At 42.4% G+C, this 23,635-nt stretch overlaps 1 protein-coding gene across 16 annotated transcripts in view; it reads left to right on the top strand.

The window, feature by feature from the left end:
- Positions 1-23,635, top strand: part of LOC123750373 (PI-stichotoxin-Hcr2g) — a 72,902-nt gene that overhangs the window by 35,704 nt on the left and 13,563 nt on the right. For 6 of the 16 annotated variants that reach the window (XM_069314416.1, XM_069314414.1, XM_069314412.1 and 3 more), the window contains exons 3-4: positions 8,791-8,887; positions 18,782-18,920. Coding sequence is in view for 3 of the 16 variants with exons in the window: in XM_069314427.1 (XP_069170528.1) it covers positions 8,791-8,887; positions 18,782-18,884 (200 nt within the window). In the remaining 13 variants the exon portion in view is untranslated. The other 10 variants (XM_069314418.1, XM_069314415.1, XM_069314422.1 and 7 more) reach the window with 8 other exon arrangements.

A 23,635-nucleotide genomic window follows, 5' to 3' on the forward strand; every position in this document is an offset into this window, starting at 1 on the left:
TTCCGCAGGCACCTGTATGGGAATCAGTGGCGCTCTGGGAATGGAGATGTTCGGTTTGCCTGCCATCTGACATGTATGACACTGTTTTACGTACTGTTTGACGCTATTTACCATACCTGGCCAGTAGTAGTCTTGACGAATTCCATGGTAAGTCTTGTTGAAGCCGTAGTGGGAGAGTGCTCCGTGGGCCAGATGTAGAATAGTGGGCCGCAGACTGGTAGGAATCACAAGTTGTTCGATGTTGGCCCAATCGTCCTCCTCCTTCAGTTTACTGGGTCTATATCTGCGGTAGAGCAAGTCGTTCTCTAGGAAGAACCCAGGAATACTGTCGGGTTGAGTCTCAGCCTGGAAAAACAATGGTGTTAAAGTAAGATCTTCCCTCTGCAACTTACGGAACTCCAACTTGGTCAGATTCGGGGGTAGTTTCTGAGGGTCTTGAGGGACAGCGGTAGCAGTAGAGTCAGCTGGCTGTGGACGTGCGGCTTGTGCACGGGTGGTCACGAGAACCGGAGGAGAAACTTCATCACTCTCTTGAACCTCTGCTGGAACATACGCTAGAATAGGGTTACTTGGCACAGAGTTACACACCTGGGGTTTGTCCATGACGATCAGGTTGGTCGGTTGCAGGTCTTCTGCTAAGTCGTTGCCTAGGAGAAGTTGCACTCCAGGCATGGGAAAAGGCTTTTCCCTGACGGCGACTTGGACTTCTCCGTTCACGTAGGGACAATCCAGGTGGACTCTGGCGAGAGGGTATGGAGTGGTAGCAGTGAGGTCAGTGATGAAGACAGTTTCTCCGGTGTAGACGATGTTGGGCACAGCCGACTTCAAGATGATCGATTGAAGAGCCGCTGTGTCCCTCAAGATCTTCAATTTGAAACGTCCCTCCGGATTTGAACCGTTGGCAGAGACAGTTCCAGTATACAGGTGGTTACTGAAAAGAGAAAGATCATTAGCATTAATACCAACATTCATCACAGGCTTACCGGACTTAGGAGGAGTTGGTTTGGGTTTCTGTGGGTCAGTGGTTCCCTTGTATTGAGACTTACCACACTTGTCTATGGTATGTCCATAGAGTCTACAATACTTGCAGTACAATTGCGAGCCAGCTTGATCGGTGCTCACTTTCTCGTAACTGTACCACGACTTCTTACTGGAGGATGGTTCGGGTGTCAGCCGGTGGATGAGGCTGTAAGTGTCAGCCGACTTAGCACACTTCAGGTAGTCGGTTTCTTCTTTATCTGCTAAGTAGAGACGGACAGGAGGCGGCACACGCCTCAAGAATTCTTCAACTAGCATCAGGTTGACGAGTTCTGTAAAAGTAGAGACATGTGCTGCTTCCAGCCATTTCATGAAATATCTCCGTTTTGTGTTAGCAAACTCGAGGAAGGTAGTGGTACTTGCCTTCAGGTGTTCACGGAATTTCCTTCTATAACTTTCAGTAGAGAGGAGGTAGGCGTCCAACACTGCTTGTTTCAGAGTCTGGTAGTCATTCTCAGACGCCAAAGTACTGAGTGTGACTGCAGCTCTACCTGTAATATGGACTCTGAGAAGTGTGGCCCATTGGTCGACAGGCCAACTGAGTTGATTAGCAAGGGTTTCAAAGGTGGTGAAAAACACATCAACTTCTGCTTCTACAAAGGATGGCATTAACTTACTTGCATGTGATATATTAAAACTGATGGGAAGATTGGCAGTAGCTTGCTGGCGTTGAGTGAAGTGTGAAGTTTCCAAGGCGATTTCGCGTTGACGACACTCTAGAGCCAGAGTCGCTTGTTGCTTGTCATGTTCGCGTTGCATCTCCAACTCGCGTTGTTTGGTTGCAAGCTGTACTCGTTCACGTTCACGGAGTAATGCGACCTCACGTTCGTGTTCTTCTCTCCTCAAAGCAGCTTCGCGTTCTTGTTCTTCTCTCCTCAAAGCAGCCTCACGTTCGTGTTCTTCCCTTCGTATGGCAGCTGCTCGTTCTTGTTGTTCGAGGGCTTCCCTTTGCTGCTCGCGTTCAATCTTGGCCAGCTCTAGTTTGAGTTTCATCGTTGCCAAATCAGTTTTATCTGCAATATAGTAAGTTTCATGAGTTTCAGAGTCTATCTTACCTTGCTCTAAATAGTAATCCAGCAACAGGTTGTGTAGGTCATTTTTGTTGGCTTGGTAGGGAACTTCTAGTTGATACTCATGTGCAAGAGTTTGTAATTCAGTCCTCTTGGCACGACTTAAAGTCCCTATTTCACCTGCTGGATTTGCACGGAAAGCTTGGAGACGAAACATGGTGAAATTAGCAAATAAATGTAACACGAATATTCAGTTATAGTGAATGTCAGAAACAGGACAACGTGGCAACTGGTACCTATCCTGTGGGATCTTTAACAATTAAAGTTAAGTACAAGATGTTAAATGATTAATTTAAATCAAGGGCGCAGGAAATCTTGTACCCGGTACTCATGTAAGAGGATAAGGGCAAGAAAATCCTACTAACAAATGAAACAGAGTTTCGAAAACAAATGAAACAGTTAATTGCCTCAAAAGTAAAATTGGTAGTCCAAGGATGTAGGCATACCTTGCCAAGTCTCTATAGGACATAAAGCAAGTTTTTCCTACTGAAATTAGTATGATACTTACAGAATTAGCGAACTTTTGTGCTCTGAAAAAGTAAGCTAATTCCCTACCGTTGTATGTATCATCATCTCTGACTGACGTGTAGGGGTGCGAGGTGTCAACTGGTGACGAGAACTGCTGCTGAGGTCCCAATTCAGCAACTAAAGTTCGAGCTAGAGGAACTATGGCCCTCTTTGTCCTCCTACAGTCAGAGTGCAGAAGATTGGGTGCACTTGACCCGGGGCAGACCACAGTACCAGGGTACCAATATGATGATCTGTCAAAAATGAGAAATATCCAAGGGACAAAGATGGTAAACACGAGTAATAACACGGAGGGAGAGATGACCAATTAAGAGTATGACTGCGGCCTACAGTCACCACGTAATCCAAAGTTGTCTCACCTTCACCATATGTTACTCTCGTAATGCACAATACACCGCACCATAGAAAAAACGAAATTGAATATGAAAAATAGTAAAGCTACGTTAACAAAGTTAAATACGCTTACCATAAATTACCACTTGGCACCAGTACCTGAGTGAAGCTCCCGGACAGGCCCCCATATAATATGTGACGGTAACGCGTTGGTGTTCGGCTGTTCAAAGCTAGGGGTATGGCCTCATCACATAGAATAAAAAAAAATAGAAAATCTGGAACTTCGTCTGTGGTAAGGTAAGGAGAAGACACACAAAACACAAGTAAATTTTAACAATGCAATTTTAATTACGTTAGAAAAACAAAACATGAATAAAATGGACATACAAATTCGTATAATAAAATCAATCAATCAAAATAATAAGAGTAATTAAATGACAAAATGAAAAGTTACGTTAAGACAAGTGAGCAATAACAAGCTGTGCAATATACAATAAAATGAGAGGTGCAGGAATATTGGCTTTAAGCTATCACCTCTCTTAGTACACGTAAGCCACAGCTCAGTCTACCAAGAAGACGTGTTAACCGTATGAAAGCACTGAATATTCTGAAGACTGAGGTCGTGGCGGCCCCAGACATCAAGTAGTATGGTGGGTGGAGTGCAGTTGCAGCTAGACCCGCGGCCAATCAGTGAGGAGCCGGCGACAAGACAGGTAGTTTGGCGGTTTGAGGTGGAGCAGGTGTTCCTGGCTGCATACGTTTTGCGCTCTGGCAAACCTTGCTGGTGTTGTCGTTGTTGGATTTTTCTTCCATACTTGTTCTATATAGATGTTTATGTCGACGTCTTTTGGAGGGAAGAGCAGGCTCAATCTCTTGAAGGAGATTATCGTCACAATATATATATATATATATATATATATATATATATATATATATATATATATATTTATATATATAAATATATATATAAATATATATGCAATCAAGCCTGAATGGTCCCCAGGACTATATGTGACTGAAAACTCACACCCCAGAAGTGACTCGAACCCATACTCCCAGGAGCAATGCAACTGGTAACTACTGGACGCTTTAATCCGCTTGACCATCACGACCGGACAGAAGGAAGTGATAGGCGAAGCTATACGAACCTCTTCCCCGCCGGCACTCGGATGGTAATCTTGGGCATAGCATTTTATCAAATCACCTCATTCTTTGGGGCACACGTGAGGAACACAAATGCAAACAAGCCTGAATGGTCCCCAGGACTATATGTGACTGAAAACTCACACCCCAGAAGTGACTCGAACCCATACTCCCAGGAGCAACGCAACTGGTAACTACAGGACGCCTTAATCCATTGTTTGCACTATTAAGTAATGGAAAATGGCTTGTTTGCATTTGTGTTCCTCACGTGTGCCCCAATATGACTGAAAATATGACTTTTTATTTCTAGTCTGACGCGACACTTGAACGCGTTTCGTAATAACTTATTACATTTTCAAAGACTTTAGTTTACACACACACAACTATAACTAAACAGTGTTTAAACAGCTTCGATTTTATACCTGCATTTGGGTGAGGTGATATGTTACAACAGTTTGGGATGAGGTGAAAAAAAACTTTCAACACAAGACAGAACACAAAACAATGGGTATAATATTTTGTAAGTTAAAGGGAAGAATGGAAGTAACTGCAAAGGGCCTATTGGCCCATATTTCTTGATGCTTCTATATTGGTGCGGAGTCTTGAAGTGGGTAGAATATACTTGTGCATTAATTGGCTGTTGATTGCTGGTGTCGACTTCTTAATGTGTAGTGCCTCGCAGATATCAAGCCGCCTGCTATCGCTGTATCTATCGATGATTTCTGTGTTTTTTTAAGACTTCTCTGGTGATAGTCTGGTTGTGGGAAGAGATTATATGTTCCTTAATGGAGCCCTGTTGCTTATGCATCGTTAATCGCCTGGAAAGAGATGCTGTTGTCTTGCCTATATACTGAATTCTTTGAGGCTTACAGTCCCCAATTGGGCATTTGAAGGCATAGACGACATTGGTCTCTTTTAAAGCGTTCTGCTTTGTGTCTGGAGAGTTTCTCATGAGTAGGTTGGCCGTTTTCTTGGTTTTATAGTAGATCGTCAATTGTATCTTCTGATTTTTGTCTGTAGGGATAACGTTTCTGTTAACAATATCTTTCAGGACCCTTTCCTCCGTTTTATGAGCTGTGGAAAAGAAGTTCCTGTAAAATAGTCTAATAGGGGGTACAGGTGTTGTGTTAGTTGTCTCTTCAGAGGTTGCATGGCGTTTCACCTTCCTTCTTATGATGTCTTCAACGAAACCATTGGAGAAGCCGTTGTTGAATAGGACCTGCCTTACCCTACAGAGTTCTTCATCAACTTGCTTCCATCCTGAGCTGTGGCTGAGAGCACGGTCGACATAAGCGTTAACGACACTCCTCTTGTACCTGTCTGGGCAGTCACTGTTGGCATTGAGGCACATTCCTATGTTTGTTTCCTTAGTGTAGACTGCAGTGTGGAAACCTCCGCTCCTTTCCATGACCGTTACATCTAGAAAGGGCAGCTTCCCATCCTTCTCCATCTCGTAAGTAACGCAACAAAGAATTCCACTCAAATGCCTCCTTCATCTACTGCAGATGTCTGACATCAGGTACCTGTGTAAAAATGTCGTCAACATACCTGCAGTATATGGCCGGTTTCAGGTTCATGTCGACTAAGACCTTTTGTTCGATGGTACCCATGTAGAAGTTCACAAACAGGTCACCTAGGGGAGAACCCATGGCGACCCCATCTACTTGCTTATACATGTGCCCATCCGGGCTCAAGAAGGGTGCCTCTTTAGTACAAGCTTGGAGTAGTTTCCTTAGAATGTTTTCTGGTATGTCAAGAGGAGTATAGGCCGGATCACGATACACTCTGTCTGCTATCATCCCGATTGTTTCATCCACAGGTACGTTGGTAAACAGTGATTCTACATCCAACGAGGCTCTTATCCCTGTGGCTCGTGTTCCCCGCAGTAAGTCAACAAATTCCTTTGGAGACTTCAGGCTGAAGGCGCAAGGGACATAAGGAGTCAGCAAGCCGTTGAGTCGCTTCGCCAGTCTGTACGTGGGTGTGGGTATCTGGCTGATGATTGGCCAAAGTGGGTTTCCAGGCTTATGTGTACTGACATTTCCATACGCGTATCCAGGCTTATATTCCCCAATAATCTTTGGCAGATGGAGTCCGGATTTCTTGACGTTCACAGTTTCGATCAATTTGTTGACCTTTGCTTTCAATTCGGCTGTAGTGTCCTTCGTTACCCTTTGGAATTTAGTTTGGTAAGAGAGAATGAGGTTCATTTTCGCCAGATATTCGTCTTTTTTAAGAATGACGTATATTGGCGACTTGTCACCTCTTCTGACGACTATCTCCTTGTTCACACGAAGGCTCTTAGCTGCCGCTATGAGCTCGGGGGACAGTATGGTGCTTCTGTAATTGCCTCGATTCTTTCCTCCTTCCGCAATAAGTTCTGCTTGTAAGGTGTCTTTGGTGGTGACCTTCTTTGTCACCACCAAAGTGGAGTTGGAGATCCTGTTGGACGACATATTCGACCTCGAGACACAAAAGAAGGTGACCACCAAAGACACCTTACAAGCAGAACTTATTGCGGAAAGAGGAAAGAATCGAGGCAATTCTCCGTAATTACAAGAAGAACTACACTCAATTCATATCTTTCTCCTAGCAACTTTACTTATCCTAGTGTTTATCACGATGCTATATGGTAGTTAAGTGTTTTCGTCTGTATTTTGTTCAGTTAGCTAATGGGCCATTCATCGTTTCTCCATATTATCTTGGAACGTCACAAATTGTAGAACATCCATACATCGCCATATACTTAATCAACTCCGTATTATGTAGTTTCACATAATCCTAACTGTTGTTTAGCTTATGATGTACAGTAGAAATACATTTTCTTATTATTATTATTTGTTTTTTTTCTGGATATTTCCCAGTTCTCTCATGATTTCTTCACATTATCAGGGAACTCCTCGTGCTGTATCACCACACCACTCCACATACTTTTTCACCCACATGTACTAGGATGTAACCACTACTTGCAACTGATGAAAAACTTAGATAGTAGTAATATTATGGTATTTCGTGAATTAATTGTGCTGCATGTTTTTCCTTCTTGATACACTGTGATAGCACACATAGAAGCGTGTACACTATGTTAGTGCACAAAGAACCATGTACACTATGATACTACACATAGATGTGTGTACACTGTAATATTACACATTAAAGCAAGTTCCCAACTGTAGTAGACATAAGACATGTACCCTGAGGTATTACACATAAAAACATGTACACTATTGTAGTATACATGAGGTATGAACACTATTGTAGTATACATGAGGTATGAACACTATTGTAGTACACATGAGGTATGAACACTATTGTAGTATACATGAGGTATGAACACTATTGTAGTACACATGAGGTATGTACACTATTGTAGTACACATGAGGTATGAACACTATTGTAGTACACATAAGGTATGAGGTATGTTCACTATGGAAGAACACATATATTACACATAAAAACATGTACACTATTGTAGTATACATGAGGTATGAACACTATTGTAGTATACATGAGGTATGAACACTATTGTAGTATACATGAGGTATGAACACTATTGTAGTATACATGAGGTATGAACACTATTGTAGTATACATGAGGTATGAACACTATTGTAGTATACATGAGGTATGAACACTATTGTAGTACACATGAGGTATGAACACTATTGTAGTATACATGAGGTATGAACACTATTGTAGTACACATGAGGTATGAACACTATTGTAGTATACATGAGGTATGAACACTATTGTAGTACACATGAGGTATGAACACTATTGTAGTATACATGAGGTATGAACACTATTGTAGTACACATGAGGTATGAACACTATTGTAGTATACATGAGGTATGAACACTATTGTAGTACACATGAGGTATGAACCCTATTGTAGTATACATGAGGTATGAACACTATTGTAATACACATATGGTATGAGGTATGTTCACTATGGAAGAACACATATATTACACATAAAAACATGTACACTATTGTAGTACACTTAAGGTATGTACACAATCGAAGAACACATTCATACTTATACACTAACATAGTACATGTACACATACATTATTGAAAAATCAGTTCTCCAAAATTTATTTTTATTTCTAGTCTGACGCGATGCTAGAACGCGTTTCGTAATAACTTATTACATTTTCAAAGACTTTAGTTTACACACACAACTGTAACCTTTAAACACATCCATACTTATACTCGCATTTGGGTGAGGTGATATAAAAGTTTTGGGTGAAGTGATTGACATTTACCCAAGACAGAACACGAACAAATGGGTATAAAAACATAATAGAAGTAACTGCAGAAGGCCTATAGGCCCATAACATCACCACTTCCTCTTGATGCTTCTATATTGGTTCGGAGTATTGAAGTGGGTAGAATATAGTTGTGCATTAATTGACTGTTGATTGCTGGTGTTGAATTTTTGATGTGTAGTGCCTCGCAGATGTCGAGCTTCCGGCTATCGCTGTATCTATCGATGATCTTAACAAACAACACAGAAATCATGATCGATGGTATTGATCGTATATATAATCATAACAGTAACTGTGAGTCTATAATAAATTAAACTATATCATTATTACAATAATTATTAAGACATTATTACTGATGTCTTAATAATTGTAGGTGAACATAGTGCTAATGTGTTTCCCATTCCAGATCCTTCACCGCTGTGCCTCTTACCTCCCATCACTGGCATGTGTCGCGCCCGCTTTATCAGGTTCTTCTATAACAGTAATACCAACTCTTGCCAACAGTACGTAACCTACACACAATTCTCTATATAAATATACAGTATATAATATATCTAAATATATATAATATATATAAATATAAATATTTTTAATTTTGTAGTGGTTTATTAGATATTTAAAGGTTACAAGATGTACGTTAGTTAATACAATTAGTGCTATAAGGTTATGAATCTCTTGGAGGTCCCTCCGCTTCAGGACGTGAACCGAGCAGGCGTTTCCCCCTTTGGATCGCCACACTGAGACGCTGAAACAAGAAACTGGCAGTTCTTGGGTCTCTGGTGATGTCAATGAGCCTGGAACCCAATTCCTTGAGAAATCCCAAGGCACTCCTACCCCAGAGGCAATGCGTCCCAGACGCTTTAGGAACAATGGTGTATTGACCAGTCGCCTGTACTTGACTGATTTTGGTGTTTCCCTGTGGTTGACCGCCCCACCTGCTTGATCAGCACCGAAGTGTATGTAGGTGTCAGCCAGAGTGGGAACACATATGTAGTCCCACACCAGCTGTCTGTCCCTCTTCCAGGGGTATATTGCGATGCCATCTGGGCGACGTGCGGGGTTATCCGAGTTTTGGTCCCCTAGGATGCGAGGTTCTCTTTCTGTTGTGCGCTGATCTGAGACGAGGCTCCTCTTAATGATGTCATTGACCTCGTTGTGTCTTGCATGCCAGCCCTTGGATCTTCTGCGGTACAACCCATGCAGTCCATATTGGTCTACGTCCACTCTGTTGAAAATACTCTTGTATTCAGTGAGAATTGTTTTTTGTTGGATCTAGGATGGGTGCTGGGGCTGCAAGAGCATCCCACTAATTTGAACTTTGAGTGAAAGCAGGATCGTGTATGCCTGCTGAATCACTCAGGGGTTCAGGTAGGGTATCTCTTGCGAAGTCGTGGGAGGAGGAAAGGAAGGCTGGTAGAGCAATCTGGGAGGCTATGTGGACGCCAAGGCCACCAAGTCTTACATGGAGGGTTGATTGCTCCCATTGAGAGTCGTCCAATGGAAGGTGCAGGACTTTCACCAGCATGGACCTCAGAAGGGTGTCATACATATTTCATTTAGGGGTGATGTAGGATGGAGAACACCTCAGAAAATAAGTCAACTTAGAGAGAGATAGGCATCTTGTGAGGAAGAAGAGTGCATCATGGGCCTCAGTCTTGTCAATCCTGTCCAGCATTCTCCTTAGGTGAGTGATTTTTGCATCCAGGACCACTTCGATTGCTTGCAGGCCAATGCCGGCACCCAGGAGGGTGCAGCCAGGTGACTCGACAACGAAAATGTCTGGAAGAACAGTTTTTATTTGGCCAGTGATGACTGGATACCAAGAGACTATTTCGCATTTGGATGCATTGAGAATGAGGCCCAAGGCTGCTCCTTGCTCCTGGATTTTCCTTATATCCTCCAAAACGTTTTCTGGGGTTCCAACGAGAGTGCCATCATCCAGCTACCAGATGTTAAGCTCGCTTGTCAGACTATCAGTGACCTCTTTGATAGCTAAGCAGAAAAGGAGTGGGGCTAAGGGATTACCTTGTTGGACACCTTCACAGGAGTCTATTTCATGCTCCCCAAAAAGAAGCTTAGAGTCCCCACTGTAACACGATCACATGAATGGGTAAAGGGGACGGAAATGGTTGTGTACAGCCCTGAGGACAGTGTCTCTTCTGACGTGATTGAAGGCATTTTTAAAGTCAAGCTTTTTTAGTGCCTTTGGTCCGAGTGTAACAGTTGTTGAGGTGACTTGAATAGAGATTTGGGATTATTCCAGACTTACGAGGCATTCACAGAGAGGTGAGGTAAGGTCAAACAAACCTCACCTCGAGTAGTTTCAAATGGTCAGAAGACTATCCCTTGTTACCAGATTCAAATCCATCCATTCAACGGGAAATTGGGGATAGACGGGTATAAAAGCTGGTTACGAAAGAGGGAGAGGCTACGGGAGACATATCCCGTCACGCAGGGTGCAGTTGCACCTCCACAGATCTCCAGTATCAGCAATTGATACTGGTAATGGCTCAAAAGGGCCACCACTTATGGGCTATTCATGCTCGTGCCACCTTTTGGATGGCTTAATCTTCATCTTGGAGGGAGAGGCTTGATAAACACAAGGCAAACCACCCTGTCTAAGCAAAGTGCCCAAATTGCTCCAAGGCACATCACGCCTGGAACTTGAAATGCCCTGAAAGGCTCAAAAGGCTTCAAATGAACCCCACCACGCCTACAGCAGAGCCGAAGCCCCCACCAAAACTAATACCAGCTCCACTGCCCACTAAAACCGTGTGGGGTCTATCCAATCAGGTAGAGGGGGCACACGGCCCTTCACCATCGGCCATGGTGAAGGGCGTGAAGCCCTCCGTACAGGACAAAAAAAGAAAGATGGGGGCCACAAGAAACATTTTCAAAGCAGTCGCCCTCCCAGTGCATCCAGTAAGCACACTGGGGGCAATAAGAGTAAGAGTAACAATTCCAGTGTCAAAGTGACCACTGAGAAGGGTAAAAAAGTAACCAGGCCCCAAACCTGCACAGCATTAAATAGTGCTCACGTAGAACTGGATGCTCTCTAGCCAAAGCTCAAAACTTTGGTCACCGAAATGGTCGAAAGTCTGCTGTTATTACACGGTATCAAGCAAACCACAGAGACTCGGAAGAAAATTGAGCACAAGCTCAAGAAAATCGAAAATATAATATCCTCACCTTGAAGAACGCAGGGCAGGAGACACCCCCCTAAAAAACAGAGAGTCCAGCTCGTCGGAAAGCGACATTGATGAGTCAATTTCAGGTCCACTAAGAACCTATACACCAATTGCAACTTCCATGGCGTGTTCATCAGACTCCATGGATACCACGGAATTATCAGCAAATTCCAAGAACCTAGAGGTCTAAAGATCCTGCAATGGAATGCGCAAGGACTGCGCACTAAATTGCAACACTTGCAATGCATAGCAGCAGCCAAGGGCATAGACATCCTGATACTACAGGAGAGCTTGCTTCGAGCCGGATTAGAACCTAAAATCTCAGGCTATCGAGGCTTCTTCCTTCCATGGATCAACGGGCAATCCAGGAGATGTGCAATCTATGTAAAATGTGACCTGATCTCCAAGTCCATAACCAGCCCACCCAATTGTGGAGCAGGGACAGAGGTAATGGGAGTAACCATTGAGTTAAGACACGACAAACTTGAAGTGTTTAATGTGTACAGGTCTCCACATGCCGAAATGGATCTCTCTGTGTTATTTGGACACGCGACAACAACAAACACAATCATTTGTGGAGATTTTAATGCCCATCATCGATTGGCACTGGGCTCGAACACAAAAAATGAGGCCGGCATTCACATTGCACATCTACTAGACCAGTTTCCAGAAATCCAAATCCTAAATAAGAATAAACCCACCCACATCCAAGGAGGCAGATTAGACCTTACCTTCGTTTCAGCCTCCCTAAGAGATGATACAGCAACATGGTCAGTTGAGCCCACACTCACAAGCGACCACTATGGGGTCCAAATTGATCTTAAATTAGACCTACCCACCCCACCTCCGCCTCCATCTGAAGCCTGGAACTTTGCTTTAGCAAACTGGGACCCATTTCAAAACCTCATTTCAGAGTGGCATAGAAACTATGATCTTCCTGAAGACATAAATCAGGCAGAACAAGAATTTGTTAAAGCGATTCAAAGTGCAGCCAACCACTCAGTCCCACTGAAAAAACAGTCCACTGGACACCATAAAGATCATTGGTACTATTGCGAACGTGTCAAAGAACTCAACCATAGACTCAACAGAACAAGAAAGCTATACAAAAAGCAGCCAAGAGACCGCAACAGGATCTTACTTTGTGAGGTCAAGGAACATGTGCATCGAGAGACCAGACTAATAAAAGAACAAAAGTGGCTGGAATGGTGTTCACACCTGAATGAACACACCCCTCTCGGGGAGATGTGGCAGCAAATTCACCGGGCCAAAGGGAATGAAACACCTAAAGCTCCACACCCCAAGGATCCTCAACAGAAAGCCGAAGTACTGGCAACCAGGTTTGCAGAGAGAGCAGCCAGCAATCAGCTTCCACCAGAAGAATTAGCAGTACAGACCGGACTAGAGGAAGAAAAGTGACACAGAATCCTTACAGCATGTGAAGAAGTCTCTGACACCAATGCCCCCTTCACACTGGATGAGCTCAATCGGGCTAAGAAAAACTCCAAGGATACATCCCCTGGAGCCGACAAAATAACCTATAAAATGATTAGAAACCTCGGCCCAGAGGGAGACGCTGCTTACCTAAGGTTAATTAATTTAGCCTGGACTTCTCAAACTAGACCTTCTGCTTGGAATAGAGCAGACATAGTGCCGATCCCAAAACCCAAAGATCCAGCTAATCCCAGGCCCATCTCTCTCCAAAGCTGTGCACCCAAGACGGCTGACAGAATGGCACTCAACAGACTTGAGTGGAAAATGCCTAAACTGCACCATGATATGTATGCCTATAGAAGAGGGGTTGGCACAGTGGAATGTATTACAACTCTGTTAGCCCACTTGAATGACAGACCAGGAATGCTGATATTTCTGGACCTCGAAAAAGCCTTTGAACTGGCTAGCGCCCCAGCTATTCTCTGCTGCCTCATTGACAAAGAGGTCAGAGGCAACCTGCTCTCCTGGACCAAAAACTGTCTCATAAACAGAGAAGCAAGAGTAAAACTTCATGGCACAGTCTCTGAGTACAAAAGATATGAAAATGGTACACCGCAAGGAGGTATTCTTAGCCCCCTTCTCTTCAACTGTTTAATGGAAAGAATAATGAGGTTGAAACTTCCACATCACTGCAGGCTGCTAAACTACGCGGACGACTTTGTGATCATCATAAAAGGAAGGGATGCGGCGCGCCTTGCACCCAAATGCTTAGACTGCATCAGTAAAGAGGCAAAACAGATTGGGATCAAACTCAACCCCTCAAAGTCAAAAGCCATGCCCATAAAAATAGCGAAGCCCAACATCCAACTCACAGTACAGGGTCAACCAATTGAATGGGTCGACACCTATCAGTATCTAGGAATAATCCTGGATACACACATGAATTTTAATGCTGAGGTCACTTACTTGAGAGAGCGAACTGCGGCCCGGACGGCAATCCTCAGGTCGCTAACCTCCCTCTCTGGAGGAGCCAATCTGCAAGTCCTTCGCACATACTATGTACAGGCAGTCAGATCAGTGATCGATTATGCCGCACCTGCCCTCACAAGTCTATCACACCAACAGTGGAAAAAGCTTTAAGTTGCCCAAAACAATGCTATGAGAGCCGCACTGGGAGCCCCCATGTGGACCAGGCTTGAAACTCTTAGACTGGAAACGGGTTTGTCCTCTCTACAAGAAAGAATATCACAAAGAACAGCTACAATTATCAGTAAGATAATTATTTCTCCTGATCCAATCCCTGTACGGCAGGCCTTGGTGGTTGGACGAGGCCAAAACAATGGAAACTCTTGGGCTGCAAGAGCAGGAAATGTCCTAAACAGACTACATTTAAAAAGCATGATTCTTGATAGAGAGGGTGATCAACCACACCCAAATTACACTTCTTACGCACCGTGGGAAGAGCCTACTTTCAAAATAGTAATAAAAAGTCTCCCAATGAAAAAGGCTGCCAATGATCCGACAATCCTAAGGCGCATAATAGAAGAGCAAATGTTTAGCATTGCAGTAGCAGGAGCCACCCACATCTTCACAGACGGATCGGTGGACACAGAATATGAGAGTGCTGGCGCTGCTCTTTGCACGGCCAGCGTACAGGCATATTGGAGACTGGGAGGACTAGTATCATCAACCCAAACTGAGCTGTTTGCCATGCAACAGGCATTCGCATTTGTGATTGCACAAAACACTCAAAATGCAATCATACACACAGACTCAAAAGCTGCACTTCAAATACTAGGACAAAAACAGTGGAAAGATAACGTGCAAATAATTACCACCATTTTGTATCTTGGAGCAGTCTCTAAACCAAAGGACTCAACATAACCTTAAACTGGATCCCATGTTGGAATCCTATTAAATGAGAAAGCCAATGAAAATGCTAAATTGGCAAGTCGTCATCCAGTGATACATAAAACAATTCAACCCAGCCTAGAGAACATGAAAAACATCACTAAAAAACTCTCACATCTCAACAAAGCCTACCTACACCAGAGAATAGCTGAAGGTTCGCCATCTGCAACATGGTATCTTCAGGCAACCAAATTAGAAAGGTTAAATATCCCAAAAGGAATCTACAGGGAAATAGCAGTTCGGTTATATAGACTACGTCTAGGCTACAGATGCAACTGGGAGATTGGTGAACCCCGACAGAGAGAGTGCATCTTCTGCCAAACTGTCACAGAAAAACACTACTTCACTATCTCCTGGAATGTGAAGCAACCAACGACCTTAGAAGAGCTTTAAGTCCCCGAATCTTGTAGTAACCACCCTGAAGCCATCAACACAGCCACTCTTCTGGTCAAAAAAGGTGTCCAGCAGGTGGACACCCTCATAAATACTGTCAAGCAGTATCCTCCCCCGCGATAGCAGCTTGACGATTAAATGCGACCTAAAAACACTGAATAGATTTTCTGAACAAAAAATTGTACCACTTACGGGCTATTCATGCCATTGCCATCCCTTGGGTGGCTTAATCTTTATCAATCAATCAATCGAGGGAGAGGAGAGTTGTGTTTTGTGTCTGAGTCCAGACAGGAGTGAGGGGGGGGAGGCATGACAGGGGAAGGGAGACTGACGATCTGGTGTCTACACGGAAGCTTCATCACAGTTGTATCTTGAGTGAGTACTCGTCCCTTATGTTCTAACATCACAAGTGTTGATAATTATATTGCCGTGATAGGGAAGATAGATTAGGATTTATATATTGAGCTTAATTAAAAAAATATATATTACTAAACTGTCCTTCTGGTGTATCCATTCGTACCTGTTAGTCAGTCATAGAGAGTTACCAGTCAATAGCAGAAGTTGACCGTGTTCTCACCCCCCCCCCCCCCCCCCACCCTCTGATATCCTTAACTTTTACTCTTCCGTGACCGGTACCCTTCGCCGTCGGTCACTGTAAAGTACATATGTTCAGCAAAGGCGAAGGTGGTGGCGGCATTAAGTAGTTTTAAGTAACTTTAAGTTTTAGTCATAATTAGTAACAATCTGCTTGGTGGAGGCATCTGTGGGGTGATACACCTGAGGTACGTTATAGCTACGTTATACGAGGGATCAGCAATGTAAGCACGCGCTGCATGTGCTGCAGCTTCACAGCATAGGGGGGGGGGATTCCAAAAATGAGCTGATTAGGTTTCTGCAAGGTGGCTGCTTCTTGGCTGATGGATCTCGCTGCAGCCTTATCTACGAGGCGTCGGAGGGTGTTGTCAATGGTTATGGGCCTGACTCCTCCATCCTTCTTATCTAGACCACAGAGTATTGCTGCATGAAAGAGAGGCCTGATGTCCTCAGGGATGCCGCCAGCCAAACACATGTTGGAGAATTTGGTAAGTTCCACTAGAAGGTCCTTTGCAGCATCTCCAAGCACAGGGTTCAGCATTTGTTTGATGTGCTGGGGTCTTAGGCCTGTAAAGCCCCCTGCTGAACCTGTTGGGAAAGACATGGCTGCTTTGTACACCTCAGATTCTCGAACAGTCAAGGGTTCTATGCAAGTATTGTTATCCTTGGGATCCCTGCTACTGTCTGGAGCTCTGTGGGTATTTGTCCTGTAGAGCTTGTGCTGTCGTGGCATTCCTGTGGGCAATAGTGTCACCGCTGGTCATGATTCTGATGGCACCTGTGGTATTGCCTTCTTCTATTTTCCTGGTGATCTGTGCTCTCATTTTGTGGTTCTCAGATGAGTTATTGTTGGTCGTCCTGCGGCCCATGTTCTTGGCATGAGGGGGGAGGCGGACAAGGTTGTCTTCTCTGGGGACTTAATTAAGAGCCCTAATTACTGAGGCTGCTAATGATTTGTCTCTCCTCGGCGGTAATGCTAGGCATGCATTCCCAAATAGTGGGAGAATGTGCCACGATCCAGTGGTTCTAGGAGCATTGTTAACCATTGTCAGCAGACTGGTGATTTGGCTGCTACTTGGTGATGGGCAGCCTTGGGGATGTGGGGCAAGGTCCTGGTGGACGTCACTTTGACTGCTACAAGCAGATTATCTGCTGAAATAAAGTTGAGAGAGGTATTGTTCCTCGCTCCTGCAGCAGGTTGTCTGTCACTGCCCTGGGGCTGGCACTTAGACCCTAGACAACCACCTGAATTGACAGAATGTTGGTGGACAGTGCCATCAGAAATAAGACAAAACTGTCTGTCACAGAATCGAGAGTTTGCACTTGGGCGTTCCCCTTCTTGGATGGAAGGGAGCTGTGTGTCAGGTGCGACATGCCCCATGCCTGGATGTCCTGACGACTGGCTGCACACTGAGTGCACCCTCTCCTTCCCGAATGGAGTGTAACAAGGCAAGCATTACCCTCTTGAGGGCATTGCCTGGGCACCGTTTGTGGGTATAGGCTGGTAGTTGATTGGAGACTGGGTCAGGTGCAGGTAGCGGGGTGCGGGAAGATGGTGAGTGGGCTATGCTGTTGGCAGGGGTAATGGAGGGAGCACATGAGGGAGGCCACCATCACACTTATTACCCAATTTCAACACTTGGGAAATCACTAGTGCACTTTGTTTTAACACTACACTTACCGAATATGATTGGAAACGCACTGACTCCCGACTAACATCACTCTAGGCTTGAGAGCCTCTCCATCACTCCCCTCACACCCCGCCTGGGCACTGGTGTGTGGCGGCAGTGGGACGATGGCGACCCGCACCTTCTCCTCACCATCCACAAAGCCCAAACAGCACACCATTTTATGTTGATTTTGTTGGAATGGAGGAGATACGGTTCTTCTTGCCTCCCCCGGGGCCTTCAGCAGGTATTCATACCTACAAATGTCAAGTCTTGGCTGGCTCAGGTATCGTGATCCAAGTTAAAACTGGCTGAAGTGTAGAACCTTGCTCACCACACATCTGTTCCCTCCCGGGCCGGTATATATATATATATATATATATATATATATATATATATATATATATATATATATATATATATATATATATATATAAAATATAAATAAATATATAATATATTAAATATATATATAGAACTTCAACTTGTTTTTTTATTGTATTTATAAATTCTGGTAATATTTTATATATTAATATATTTCTGTACAGTTTACTCCGTGTTTCTTAAAGATATAGGAGAGCATAAATAATATGTAGAGAGTAGCATCAATAATGAACTCAGTGTCATATACCTTGCAGTTGTACATTAAAAAATCCTATGACTTTTATCGAAAAATATGCTATTTACTCGAAGTATATGAAAAATAATTACCATTTCATGAAAATGTTAATGAAATTCCTAACTTATTCAACATATGTAGGGTATTATTTACCTGATCAACCAGGCTGTGACTCATACGTCAGGCTGCGAGCAGCCGCGTCTAACAGCCTGGTTGATCAGTCCAGCAACCAGGAGGCCTGGTCGACGACCGGGCCGCGGGGACACTAAGCCCCGGAAGCACCTCAAGGTAGCCTCAAGGTAGGTAGGTATTTCGGTAATTATGATTCTTGTCATCATAACATGATCCTAAGTCAAAAATTCACCAATTAGCTGTCTATGTGTGTGTTGATGATAAAGATAATATTGCTTAAGTAATGTAAAAAAATTGAAAATTACTTAAGTAATATTTATAATGACATTGAAGCTCAAAATTAATAGTGAGTTATCAGTTATGATAACAATGATACTAACCAAATTTCCATAGCAGCATCCACTTTTTTCCTCTCTGGGTTAGGAGATGAACTGATGATCACAGTCTTTTTCCTCCCAGGTTCGTATATGGTGGATGCGGAGGCAATGAGAACCGGTTTACATCTTTCCACACGTGCATGTCAACCTGCGCCCCGTTCAGCTGGCACAACCAGCTGCTGTAATAAGATGAGACGAAGTCAACCAGCTGCAGTACTAAGGTGAGACGAAGGCAACCAGCTGCAGTACTAAGTTGAGATGAAGTCAACCAGCTGCTGTACTAAGGTGAGATGAAGTCAACCAGCTGCTGTACTAAGGTGAGACGAAGGCAACCAGCTGCTGTACTAAGGTGAGATGAAGTCAACCAGCTGCTGTACTAAGGTGAGATGAAGTCAACCAGCTGCTGTACTAAGGTGAGACGAAGGCAACCAGCTGCTGTACTAAGGTGAGACGAAGGCAACCAGCTGCTGTACTAAGGTGAGATGAAGTCAACCAGCTGCAGTACTAAGATGAGATGAAGTCAACCAGCTGCAGTACTAAGGTGAGATGAAGTCAACCAGCTGCAGTACTAAGGTGAGACGAAGGCAACCAGCTGTTGTACTAAGGTGAGATGAAGTCAACCAGCTGCAGTACTAAGGTGAGATGAAGTCAACCAGCTGCAGTACTAAGGTGAGATGAAGTCAACCAGCTGCTGTACTAAGGTGAGACGAAGTCAACCAGCTGCTGTACTAAGGTAAGATGAAGTCAACCAGCTGCTGTACTAAGGTGAGACGAAGTCAACCAGCTGCTGTACTAAGGTGAGACGAAGGCAACCAGCTGCAGTACTAAGGTGAGACGAAGTCAACCAGCTGCTGTACTAAGGTAAGATGAAGTCAACCAGCTGCTGTACTAAGGTGAGAAGAAGTAAATGATAATTAATGTGTGGTAAAATTTTACCCCACTATATCTATATTATTATCTAAGAAATGTATTACTTCTATATGATATCAAAATCATATCAGAATCACTATAGATTCATTATACATCTTGATCCTAGATGACTGTGCCTCTGATCACGTACACCATAGGGCCCTATAGGTGCCTATGTGACTTTGTGCATGATTTCTCAAGGATCCAGAAGCTTTTAGAAGGATTTATTAATTAAAAAACTATTGGAACGATTGATTCGATTTCTGGTAGGGATTAAATCGAATCCTTAATAAGAATCAGTAGTACTATCAAGTACTACTTATTATCTTTAAATCCTATATCTAATTATATTAAAATCACATCTTATCTCAATCATATGTCTGTACAGTAAAAATAATCAATCAATATTCATTGAAAGCTACTCTCTCTAGGGAGGGGTGGAACCAAACTCAGGAGAGAAGCGCCCATCACACCCGGAGGGGCAGAACGCATGTGTTTACAAAACAGTGAAAACTTACCACGGTGCCTTAGCGAACATTACTTAGCTCAGGACACCTTATCGAATTATCTTTATCACCAGTGATTACTCTCTAGAACTGAGGGAGTACCTGGACAATATATCTACAATGAAAAATTCCTATATAAGTGTAGAGTGGAGCACACAAAGTGACACTGTCTCCACCTCCACTATCATTACAAATTCAAATTCAAAATTCAAATTCGAATGTTTATTCAGGTAAAATACATACATACACGAGCTGATACAAAAATTGGTAGATTTATAGATAGAGCTAGTACATACAATGCCTAAAGCCACTATTACACAAAGTGTTTCATACATAACCTTCTTAGTATATTAAGATAAGCTTCTTATTGCTTTTTAATTACAATTAGTATTTAACTTATACCTATATTGATATAACAGTTTTATAAAAGTAATAAAACAAAACTAAAATATTGAAATAAATTTTAAAGTAACTCAGGATATTATCAAATTTTTTTATAAAATATCTGTTGTTTAATAAAACTGAAAAAAGTTCCTAATATTACTAATATAGCAGACCTGTAAGAAAAGGTTCTATCTTAAAAACAAAATATAACTTGGAGTATACCACATAGGTACTTATTAATAAGCCAAATATTGACTGTAAGCAATAAGTCATATATGTACTGCCTTGTGCGAGAGCGGGTTGGTTGACAATATAGGGGTAAGGAAGGTTGCAGGGAATTTATTAGGTTGTGCTTAGTTTTATCTTAAACTGGTTGAGAGTGGTACAGTCTTTAACGTGATTGGGAAGGTCATTCCACAATTTGGGTCCATTGATTTGTAAAGCTTTTCTAGTTTGATTAAGTCGTACTCTTGGAATATCAAAATGGTTTTTGTTTCTGGTGTGGTGCTCATGGGTTCTATTACAACCTTCAATGAAGCTTTTGAGGTCAGGATTGGTATTACAGTTCAGCGTTTTATATATATATATATATAATACACATGAGAGGATGTGCAGTGACTTAATATCTAACATATTCAGAGATTTGAGTAGGGGTACCGCGTGATGTCTGGGGCCTAAGTTGGATATTGTCGTAATAGCAGCTTTGTGTTGAGTAACTAGAGGACGTAAATGATTTTGGGTAGTAGAACCCCCAAGCACAAATACCATAGTTGAGATATGGATAGATGAGGGAGTAATAGAGCGTCACCAGGGTAGGGCGAGGTACAAAATATCTGATCTTAGAAAGAATGCCAACAGTTTTGAAACTTTTTGGATATATTTAGAATGTGTCCCTGGAAATTCAGCTTGTGGTCAATGAAAACGCCAAGGAATTTGCCATCTATTTTGCTACAAATTTGGGTATTGTTTATCCTGAGATTTATTTCATTAGAGGATTTATTGCCAAACAGAATATAGAAAGTTTTGTCAATGTTGAGGGTGAGTTTGTTGGCAGTTAGCCAAAGATGGACTTTATTTAGCTCAGTATTTACTGTGACATTTAGAGCAAGGGGATCAGGAATGGAGTAAATGAAGGTTGAAAAACCAAGTCTGGTGCTCTTAAAACCAAGTCTGGTGCCCTTGAGGAGATACCAACTTTAATCTACAAAAAAGCCTCCAGATCTTTAGCCCCTGCTATTGCTTTGCTCTTCAACAAGTCACTTGAACTCCAAACCTTTCCAGATATTCTAAAAAAAGCGAGAGTAACGCCTGTCCACAAATGTGGTGATCTCACAGATGTTAACAACTACAGACCTATATCAATCCTGCCAAACTTGTCAAAAAATTTTGAAAAACTAATCTATAAGCAGCTTTACTCATATCTAGCCAAACTCAATATACTTAGCATTTGCCAATATGGCTTCAGGCCCAAAAAAAGCACTAACGATGCACTTATTAGTATGCTTAACTCGATTCATACAGCTCTTGATAAAAATGAGTTCCCTGTTGGGTTATTTGTGGACCTGCGTAAAGCTTTCGATACTGTCAACCACCAAAACCTTCTTCTTAAATTACATCATTATGGTGTCAGAGGACACTCCCTACAATACCTCAAATCCTACCTTACTGACAGGCTCCAATGTGTTTCTGTGAATAATACAATTTCTCCCACCCTACCCATCAACATTGGTGTTCCCCAGGGCAGCATACTTGGCCCTCTCCTCTTTCTCATCTACATTAATGACCTTCCAAATGCCTCCCAACACCTCAAACCAATCCTATTTGCTGACGACACAACCTTCATTTACTCCAGTCCTGATCCCCTTGCTCTAAATGCCACAGTAAATACTGAGCTAAATAAAGTCCATCTGTGGCTAACTGCCAACAAACTCACCCTTAACATTGACAAAACTTTCTATATTCTGTGTGGCAATAAATCCTCTAATCAAATAAATCTCAAAATAAACAATACCCAAATTTGTAACAAATTAGATGGCAAATTCCTTGGCATTCTCATTGACCACAAGCTGAATTTCCAGGGACACATTCTAAACATATCAAAAAAAGTTTCAAAAACTGTGGGCATTCTTTCTAAGATCAGATATTATGTACCACGCCCTGCCCTGGTGACTCTCTATTACTCCCTTATCTATCCATATCTCAACTATGGTATTTGTGCTTGGGGCTCTACTACCCAAAATCACTTACGTCCTCTAATTACTCAACACAAAGCTGCTATTAGGACAATATCCAATTCTGGCCCCAGACATCACTCGGTACCCCTACTCAAATCCCTGAATATGTTAGACATTAAGTCACTGCACATTCTCTCATGTGTACTATACATATATAAAACGCTAAACTGTAATGCCAATCCTGATCTCAAAAGCTTCATAGAAGGTTGTAACAGAACCCATGAGCACCACACCAGAAATAAATACAGTTTTGATATTCCTAGAGTACGACTTAATCAAACCAGAAATGCTCTACAAATCAAGGGGCCCAGAATGTGGAATGACCTTCCCAACCATGTTAAAGACAGTACTTCTCTCAACCAGTTTAAGTTAAAAACGAAGCTATACCTAATAAATTCCCTGTAACCTACCTTACCCCTCTATTGTCAACCCATGTATGTTTTTTGTTTTTTTTTTGTTTTTCAAATCAACGCTGTTTTAATGTAATTTACTGTAATAATTTGTAATTGTATTTGTGCTGTTTTTTCAACAATGTTCCCCCCTCTTTTACCTCTATTTTTATTTGTACTCAACGCATTTTTTTCTTTTTACCCATTAGTTTTAAGCTTTAGTCAGTAGTGTTTTTTCCTGCCCGAAACGCTTTGCGTAATAGTGGCTTTAGGCATTGTATGTACTAGCTCTTATCTATAAAGCCAACAAACTTTGTAAAATCTCTTTATGTATGTACCTTTGCCTAAATAAAAATTATTATTATTATTATTATTATTATTATTATTATTATTATTGTGTCATCAGCAAATAGAATTGGTTTGATGATTACCATCATCTTTGTACTGCAAACGCAATTAAGGACAATCATGTAGCAATGCTACTAGATCATCATTCAGGAAAGCTGTGAAATAA

Source organism: Procambarus clarkii, chromosome 79 (assembly GCF_040958095.1).
Source record: "Procambarus clarkii isolate CNS0578487 chromosome 79, FALCON_Pclarkii_2.0, whole genome shotgun sequence".
Taxonomy (NCBI): domain Eukaryota; kingdom Metazoa; phylum Arthropoda; class Malacostraca; order Decapoda; family Cambaridae; genus Procambarus; species Procambarus clarkii.